The sequence below is a fragment of the Penaeus monodon genome, chromosome 17 (assembly GCF_015228065.2).
Source record: "Penaeus monodon isolate SGIC_2016 chromosome 17, NSTDA_Pmon_1, whole genome shotgun sequence".
Classification (NCBI taxonomy): Eukaryota; Metazoa; Arthropoda; class Malacostraca; order Decapoda; family Penaeidae; genus Penaeus; species Penaeus monodon.
In genome coordinates this window covers 17,488,620-17,498,619 of record NC_051402.1, presented here as the reverse complement: position 1 = coordinate 17,498,619, position 10,000 = coordinate 17,488,620, and the positions used below count along the sequence as shown (strand labels likewise).

The 10,000-nt window shown below is 41.3% G+C and overlaps 1 protein-coding gene across 1 annotated transcript in view; it reads left to right on the top strand.

Annotated features, from left to right (window-relative positions):
• Positions 1 to 2,999: 2,999 nt before the first annotated feature.
• Positions 3,000 to 10,000, top strand: part of LOC119583578 — a 12,582-nt gene continuing 5,581 nt past the window's right edge. The window contains exons 1-3 of the mRNA XM_037932141.1: positions 3,000 to 3,023; positions 5,140 to 5,727; positions 9,755 to 9,941. Coding sequence (XP_037788069.1) covers positions 5,146 to 5,727; positions 9,755 to 9,941 — 769 coding nt within the window. The 5' untranslated portion in view covers positions 3,000 to 3,023; positions 5,140 to 5,145. The remainder of the gene's footprint in view (positions 3,024 to 5,139; positions 5,728 to 9,754; positions 9,942 to 10,000) is intronic.

Below are 10,000 nucleotides of genomic sequence, written 5' to 3'. Positions count from 1 at the left end.
GAATGGAGGTGAGCGAGGAAGGGACGAAAGGCGAATATGATGAGGGAGAAAAAACGTGTGGATGAGTAAATGACTGGAGAAACACGAGACAAGTGAGTTAGTGCGGATGAGTGAATGAGTCAGTGAGTGAGGAAGGGTGAAAGGACGAGGAAAAGTGAGTGAATAAGTGAGAGTGAGTTAAAGAAGCTAAATACATGAGTTGTGGAGGGAAGATGTGTGCCCACCGTGAGTTAACGAATGTGAAAAAAATGAGTGAGTAAGGGATGGTGAGTGTGATGTATGAGGGATGAGTGAGATGGCACCTGGCGCGGACGGGAGGCAGCTGTCGACCATTATCACAGCTACGAACCGTGTATATGTGCGTTTGTATGTCCCTGTGTGTGCGTGTGTGTGTGTCGGTGTGTATGTCCCTGTGTGTGCGTGTGTGTATGTATGTCCCTGTGTGTGTGTGTGTGTGTTGTGTGGGTGTGTGTGTGTGTGTGTGTGTGTGTGTGTGTGTGTGTGTGTGTGTGTGTGTTTAATCTGAGTGTTTGTGTGAATACGTGTATGTGTATGTGGAAGAACACATCCGCCTGCTTGTATGTATGTCCGAGCATGAATGCACGTGAGTCACTATCATCACTACCATCACCACACGACCCTCCGTCTGTCCCATGCCGGCTAACAAAGAACAGTTTACAGTGATTTTATTGCATTATTAACGGACCAGTGAATGGGGGGAGAGGGAGCAGGAGGGGGAGGGGGAGGGGGAGTGAGAGGGTGAGAGGAGGAGGAAGCGGGAGAGGGAAAGAGAGGGGAAAGGGAGGGGAAGGAGGAAGCACGCTAAGGAACATGTTTCTATATTTTCTGTCTTTATTTTTTTTTTTTTTTTTACTTTTTTTTAGATATGTCGTCCTTTCCGTATTTCAGTGTCGTGAATTTTCCAAAGCTTTCGTTTCTGTATCTCTATTCCATAGCTGTTATATTCATTAATTAATTTACTCTTTCACCTACAATAATGGCAATCCGTCATATATTTTCCTTCGCTCTTTAATAAACATGAGATTGATTTGATTTGAAAATATTTATTTACAGAACAGTGTACATGCCCTGCAAAAAGGGGAAGATACCAACGCATCTTTCCAAACTGGCTGTGCTTCTATTTGTGCAGAGGGCTATCAGTAAAACAGTAGTGTTATATACAATCCTGTAGGGCTGTGCTATTATCAACTGGCTGAAAAAAAAAAAAAAAAAAAAAAAAAAAAAAAAAAAAAAAAAAAAATATATATATATATATATATATATATATATATATATATATATATATATATATATATATATATATATCTGGCTGGTAAAAAAAAATATATATATATATATCACTAATCATGTCAAAGACAAGACCAGTTTCCATAATAAATGCTAATCTGTGAACAGTACTATTTGATCGATAGTTTTTATGCAACAGAGTATGTACCGGAGAAGATTATGCGACTTGGGCGCCTTGCACAGTTTGTAGTAGTGATATAAAACTGGTTTCCCCTCCAAAACTGCATCCTGTACATATTGTATAATGTACTGATATCCTCTGCGTACCTTAATCAGTGTAACCTGCTGCCTCCGACACACCCCATGGTAAACTTTAAATGGTTTGTCTATATATGATGTCCCAGCAATACTCTCGTAATAGTACCATGTCCGTCTTTTTTCATCCTTCCAGTGGTCCATACCTGACCCTCATAATCTCGAGGACAGCTGATTTTTTTTTTTTTTTTTTTTTTTTTTTTTTTTTTTTTTTTTTTTTTTTTTTTTGAGAGAGATAGCGGTACTACATAATATGGATCTTCATGGGAAAGACTGGGTAACTGATCATCCCTGTCACATAATGATATCCTTATATGAGAGTGCATCCAGTATAGTGACACTTGATTACCCTGTTCTGATAGTTTAGAAATTTGGTAAAGGATATTTCTAGTTACCATGTTTTCTGGATTAAATAGTGAGCTTAAGGAGAGCGCCTTGGCTGTTATTAAAGACAACCAGGTGTCGCTGCTGTTCACTAATTTTGTTAATGGCATGATATATGACTACTGACTCGGCATCAGTTGTGCTTGTCCAGTTGGAAATACACACGCTTCCCTCAAGATCTATATCAGGAATTAGTACACCAATCCCTGCTGCTCCATGAGGATCAATGGAGGTACCACAGTAGATTGGAAGTGGGGACGTACAATAAGGGGGATGTAGCATGTCATCTATATATTTCAAGTAATGAGCTTTTAGTTCCGTTTTTGAAGCCATGGATTTAGGCCCTATTAGTTTATCAATATGAGCATGTACATGAGTTCTGTGCCAAGGAGCAGTAAGTACTGTTTCTGGAATGTTAATAGCTTCGTTGTTCCATACACTGAAGAACATAATAGTATGAGCAGTTTTAGTTTTCCATTTTAAGTTGAATTGTATGAGATTGGAGTACCGAGGCCGGGCATGACTAACTCTATAATTTATCTCATTTGATAGAATATTGGAGATTCGTGGTCTGGGTAGAAGCTGCGGGAGTCTGATGCCAAGTATGGTGTTAACTTGGGTCACACGACTGTGAATAGAGGGGAGGTCTAGATATTTCTTCGTGGCGAGAACTTTAGCAGTCATTGGGCATCCAAGTATAATTCTCATGGCCTTGTTCTGTAAAACTTCAAGGGGTTTGAGGGCACTCGGTGGCAACATACCAAGAATTAGGCTTCATAGTCTATCATGGACCTAACAGGGAAGATATACATCAACGCAAGCACAGAATACGACGTCCAGAAAGCACTAGGTCAAGATGAACTCATGATCCCCTCTTTCACTCACTCTCTCTCTCTCTCTCTCTCTCTCTCTCTCTCTCTCTCTCTCTCTCTCTCTCTCTCTCTCTCTATTTCTCAAGGACCGATAAGCAATTTTATCTGATTACAGTGGCAAGAACGTTTAAAACCCACAGACCTGCATGTGTTCCTCTTTTCTTACTGTTGACGCAGTGGGTGACACAAATTCAAGAAACACAGGTAAATACTTTTTTTTTACTCTATTCTATGGACATTCTTGGGCAGTTTATGGTGCATCACAATTTACGAGTACGTTCATAAGAAGGAAAATGTGAAAAGGAGGTTTCATTTGAATATACTATATTGAAGTTTTTCGTCTATTCTGTCAGTTCGGTCAATACATGCCGATGTGTCACAAACCCTTTAAAGTTAGAGGTAGCCTACTATTGTACTGTATCTTGGTGTGGTATATGGGCTCAGCATTACTAACAGGACACGTCAATAAAACAAATGAACTTGAAAATAGTATGAGCGTATGTTGAATGGAGCTGTTGTTGAGTTCTCAAATATTGTAAATATTTCAGAAATAGTTTTGGTGAGTTTGTCACTCGTCATTGAACTTTAATCATGCATGCTAGGTTATCATCTTAATCTAGTCTTCTCTGATTGGCAAAACATTAGGTATTCTCTGGACAGTTTCTGTTCAACAGAGAAAGTAAGTAGTAGGAATTGGCTCTATCTATATCCTGCATGTATTGCACAGTGTACCGAGGCTGCTGCCCTATGTTTAACCTGGTTGTTGTAGCCTGCTGCCTCCGAGACATACCACGGTATATATATATTTTTTAGTCATCCTAACAATGCTTTCAAAGTGATGCGGCGTCGCATTTGTTGTTAAATCTTGTAACAAAAACTTATATCTGATATATCTTCTGTGCGTTGTAGAACACTACTTTGATCTTCCTCCTTTAAAAAGAATTTAATGAAATACGAAAAACAGTGAGGGAGGGAAGGAGGGAGAACGAAAGTGGAGATGGAGAAAGAAGGAGAGGCGGGGGAGGAGAGGGTAGAGAGAAGAATAGGGCTACGATATTCCGGAGACGCGGAAGAAGGGCTCAAGGAAGGAGTGAGTGAGCTTTCGCTCTATGGCTCTGTGTTAACTAAGCCAAAGGGGCTTGAGAGTAAAAGACTTTATATTCATGACATTAATTCAAACAGAATAGAGAATGGAGAACGCCATACACTCTCACAAGATACAAACATTCAACGTGATAGGTTAAATGCATTATGTTAGCATTACAAAGAACTCTAGATAATGTAATGTATATACTTTCTATATTGAAATGTCAAATTACATTATGTTGTATGAAAAAAAATATGAATATATAATTTAGATATGCTGCATTTGACCTATTTTGTACACAGCAGTCACTTATTTAATACACATGTACCGTTTATTTTTATTTTTTTTTTATTTTTTTTTTTTTTTGTTACCGCGGTAACGACATAGTTACGACATAGTTATTCTGACACTGACATACGATTACTTGAGTGTGACTTGTGCTTAGCAGATTTGAGGGTGTGCGTGTCCAAATGTTGTCTCGCGCCAAAGCAAACTTCGTCAGAAAAATGCCTCCAAAATCAAAGGTTTTCGATTTATATTCTCGGTTAAACTGTAAAATGGAGCCTTCATTATTTCACCCTGAGTTTTTCAATCTTATGCATCATTAAGATTTTAGTATAACTAGTAAGACTTTGCTAAAATAAGTATAATACGCAGAATAAATTGAGCTATACGTTACGAAATGATTTAATAGCATTTTGAGGGATATCCGAGCTGAAAATATCAACAAACATCAAATTTCCATGTTTTGGTTCGCGGTTATTGTCGAAATTAGCTTTTTTTTCGCGGCGCCTGGACGCCAGCGCCGTATGGTAAGGATTCGAGTCGGACGGGAGCGCCAAAGCGCGATCGCCGCCGTTCCAAGTAGGCGGGTATGCTCATTTATAATTACATCTATTTCTATGGGAGGGCCATCTCCTGCTCCCATTTCCCTCTCGGTTTTGCTACAGAGCTTTCTGTTGCCTTTGCAGCCGAGAAACCACCCATTCAACCAACTTCACATTTGACTCAGTTCTTCTGTAGTAAACCTGACAGCCTCATCTCCATGCAGGACAGTTTTTATATAATTTAGAAACAAACGCATAAATTTCCCGGTTTGCAGTTATTGGTAATAAACGTTGTCAGATACTGTTTTTTGCATGCAATGTAACCTTATCACTGAATATCTTAGCAATTACTGTTGGAGGTTATTTTCATTATTATTTTATTGATATTTTCATAATTTTTTTTTAGGTCAAGATGACAGAAGTCCCAAAAAACTTCGATGAACATTCTTCCTTCACATCCTTCCCTAGGCTTTCTTTTGACGAGGTTAAGACCACTTTGGACAAGATTACAGAGGAAGGAGGTGGAGGCTTATATGGAGATGGGCCTCGAGAGCATGGCGCTGGAGATGGGTACGGAGAAGTGAGTGGAGGAAGGTATGGAAGAATATGTGGAAGTGGGTATGAAAGTGAGTTGTATGGACGTGTGTCTGGAAGAGGAGGAGGAACCAGAGGCTGCACAGGAGAGGGCGGCGCGCTCATGGGAGTCACCGGGGTATCGAAGGGAGCCAACGAAGGCCAGTCACCAATGGCCAGAACCTGCCTGATACAAAGTCCCGCATATTCCCTCAGTCTTCTCACCCCATACCAAGAGGAGGGGCAGATATTAGCCAATCCCACGGGAGAGAATGAAGGGGAAGAAGATGAAGACGAGGGAATAACGAGGAGTGTGAGTGCGCGTCGAAAAGAGCGTCTGGTGCATCAGCTTGCCAAACGGAATTCACTCGGAGAAGATATTGGTTTCAAAGTGTCCTTCGCAGATGAAGGGAAAGTCAAGGTGAGAGCAGTCCTCTTTAAGCTCCTTTCTTCTTCTTCTTTCTCCTCTTCTCCTCTCCTCCGCCTCTTCTTAATCCTCCTCTTCTTCTTCCTCCTCTTCGTCTTACTCCTTATCTTCCTCTTCCTCTTCCCCCTCCATTGCCTCCTTCTCTTCCTATTCCCCCCTCCATTGCCTGCTCCTCCTCTTCCTCTTTTTCCTCCTCCTCTTCTTCCTCTTCTTCCTTTTCTTCCTCCTCCTCTTACTGCTTCTTCACCTCTTTTTAATCTTCATCTTCCACATCATCTTCCACATCATCTTCTGCCCCTTCTCCTGCTTCTTCTTTTCCTGCTTGGTCTTCTACTTCTTTATCTTCTTCTTGGAGAAGAGAAAGGGTGAGAAAGACAGACAGACAGACGGACAGACTGACAGACAGACAGACAGACAGACAGACAGACAGACAGACAGATGAGAAAGAGAGAGAGAGACACTGAAGAGATAGGGTGAGAAAGCGAAAAAGACAGATCGACAGATAGACAGATAGATAGACAGATAGATAGATAGATAGACAAATAGATAGATAGATAGACAGACAGACAAATAATCATATATATAGATAGATAGACAGACAGACAAAAAGATAGATAGACAGATAGACAGACAGATAGATAGACAGACAGATATATAGATAGATAGACAGACAGACAGACAGACAGAGCTGGAGAGAGAAGGACAGACAGAGGAGAGGTAGGAAGAGAAAGAAAGGAGGGAAAGAGAGAGAGAAAGGGAAGGAAGGTGAGAGAGAGGGAGGAGGGATGGAAAGGAACGAGAGAGAGAGGGGGGGGGGAGGGAGTGAGTTAAGGAAAGAGAGAGAGAGAGATATCAAGGTGATAATCAGGCAACTGGTAGCTGAAGAACAAAGAATTCAAAACACAAAAATATCGTTAATTTTTTTTATGTTAATTCCACTGTAAAACTGAGAGGGAAAATACGATAGGTGCATAGAGTATTTGAAATTATAAAGTGTCAGCCTTCCTGGTGAGCTGTAACGTATCTTGTTAATTGCGTCACCGTAACAGTTCCGGAGTCGGGGGAGGGGGGGTTGGATCTTATCTTTATCACTTTGTTATCACCTTTGATAAGCAAAAGCAAGCACAATACATGTAGTGGACATTCGTTCATCACCCACTCCCCCACCCTCGCTTTCTCGCCCTCTCGCCCTCTCGTTATCTCTCGCCCTCTCCCTATCTCTCACCCTCTCGTTATCTCTCGCCCTCTCGCTATCTCTCGCCCTCTCCCTATCTCTCGCCCTCTCCCTATCTCTCGCCCTCTCGCTATCTCTCGCCCTCTCTCTCTCTCTCTCTCTCTCTCTCTCTCTCTCTCTCTCTCTCTCTCTCTCTCTCTCTCGCTATCTCTCTCTCCTCTCTCTCTCTCTCTCTCTCTCTCTCTCTCTCTCTCTCTCTCTCTCTCTCTCTCTTTCTCTCTCTCTCTCTCCTCTTCTCTCTCTCTCTCTCTCTCTCTCTCTCTCTCTCTCTCTCTCTCTCTCTCTCTCTCTCTCTCTTCGTCTCTTCTCCGCTCTCTACTCCCTCTCTCTCTCGCATCTACTCCCACCTAAGCGGGATAAAATGCATTAAGGCCAGGATAGGTGGGCCCTGTTTGCTCATAAAACAACAAAAAAACAAGGGTAAAAAATAAAAAAATAAAAAAAACTTACAAGCCTCATCAGATGAATGGGGTGTCTGAGATAGCAGTATAGGTACTTACATAACACTTTAGCATGCCCAGCTTCCCCTAACACTGGCAAGAATAAGGCTCAGATACAACCTTTCTGTTTCCTTTCCGCACGCAAATCACTGTAGGATCCATGGGGAGCAGCACACAAACATACGTTCGAGTTGACACTCTTTATTTAGACAAAATGGCCTCTTTTATAGGCGGGAGGAGAGACAAAGCGAACATCAACTTCTTTGAAATACAGTCTTTATTTAGGAGCAGGTGATGGGTTGTTTCAAAGTAAAGTATTACAATTTAAAATGATAACATAAAAAGTAAAAGAAAGCGTAGATACAAATATTTATAGCATAAAAATAAGTATCAAAAAGAGACTATAAAAACGCTAAAAAAAAATAGCACAAAAAATGGACAATAATAATAATCATGCTTACAATAAAGAGGTATTAAAATCCGTCAAAACTTTCCTTAGTAAGAATAATAATAAAAATGTGACACGAAACTTTATAATTATTATTAACTAAAAGAGAAAAAAACTGACTTGGCCTTGGGTCACCAAAGCTAAAACAACTAAGATTTGAACCTCAAAAGCAGAATTCACATAACACAACATTAAAATTCTAATACATCGCGAAAGTAAAAACTGCAAAACTAATCGGCGGTACTAAAACGCCCAACATCAATTAGTAAACAAAGTTATCTTCGCCAGGGCAATCTTATTCTGCTATATAAGTGTGTACATGCTTTACGCCTATATAACCTGAGAGGCGTGAACATAAAAAAATATAAAATAAATGTATATAAGTATGTAAGGTAACCCGTCTGCTGTGGCTTCTCCAGGATCATCCGAATTCCCGTGGGCCAAGGATAAAGTCAGGATATAGGGTTAAGGGTTTAATTAGGGTAGTAGGAACGTAGAAATAAGGGTTTGGATAAAGGAAAGGTAGGGAGACATCAGAGAGTATTGCAAAAAAGGGGAAAACCAGGGAGAAGGAAGGACAGGACAGAGGGAATACGGATAAAGATGAACAAACAAAAGAAAAGCTTGGAGACTAAGCTAGGTTAGATAAAGGAAAAGTGAAAACCACAAACATGAGTGCTAAATAATAGAAATATGAAGACAAAGGAGAAATTAAGGAAGAGAAGAGAAAAATGACAGGGAGAATTATAAATACGACAAAAAAGAAAAGATGAAAAGAAGGAGAAGCAGGATTGAATATGCATGAGAGAGAGAGAGAGAGAGAGAGGGGGGGGGGGTAGAGAGAAGCTAGGGTAAATGAGTGGGAGAGAGAGAGAAAAAGGAGGATGAACTGTAAGGGTGAAGAAGTGGGAGAGGTAGGAGGAGGAGGAGGAGGAAAAGCAGCAACAATGAAAGAGGGAGAGAAAAGCAAGGGTGAGTGAGAAAGAGACAGAGAGAGAGAGAGAGAGAGAGAGAGAGAGAGAGAGAGAGAGAGAGAGAGAGAGAGAGAGAGAGAGAGAGAGAGGAGGAGGAGGAGGAGGAAGAGCAGCAAGAGTGAATGAAAAGGAAGCAGGAGGTGGGTAAGAAAAATAAAAAAAGGAAAAGGGGGAGGTGGGAGAAGGGAGGCCTCACATGGAACAGACTGACAGGCAGACAGATGGATATAGTCAGAGAGAGAAAGATAGACAGAGAGGAGAGAGACGAGTGAAAAAGAGGGGAGAGAAAGAAAGAGGGGCAGACAGACATACGTGGAGAGAGGTGGACAAATAGAAGACAGGTAGGAGAAAATAGAAAGAGAAAGAGAGAGACAGAGGCAGAAACAGACAGAGAATGATACAGAGAGAGAGAGAGAGAGAGAGAGAGAGAGAGAGAGAGAGAGAGAGACAGACAGACAGACAGACAGACAGACAGACAGACAGACAGACAGACAGACAGACAGACAGACAGACTGACAGACAGACAGACAGACAAACTGACAGAGGCAGAGGTGGACAAATAGAAGAGAGGAAGACAGAGACAGAGACATATAGAGAGAGGGGGGGGGGGTGCTAAGAGACAGATACATAGAAGAGAGAGAAGAGATAGAGAAAGGATAAAGAGACAGAGAGACAGAGGCAGAGAAAGATACAGAGAGAGAAAGGGAAACAGAGACAGAGACACGCACACAGAAAGAGAGACGACAGACAGACAGACAGATAGAAAGAAAGATACGTATGAGTGTCACCACCTTAAATGGCTTAGCGCATCCCTAGAGTCAGTAAAAAAAAAATAATAATAACAAATAAATAAAAAATAGATACAATTAATAAAAAAAAAAAATCTTAATACTTCATTCACACTAATTTCTCACTTTTCCACCAGAGTTGGCAAGACCGCGACGGCGCTCAGCATCTCTTCACCACTACAGGATGCTGGATCTCGGTCCAGATTGAACACGCTGCTCCCTCCAGCGCCTCCGTCAGGTTCCTGGTGGTATTTTCGGATCACTCTCACTCGGCCACGCCCATTCGCCTCTGCCTGAAGCACAAGGGGCAGCAGATTGAGCACGGTGAGTTTTGCTTCGATTTTTTTTGCTTGATGTCATCGTTACTGCCTGTTGTTCTTGCC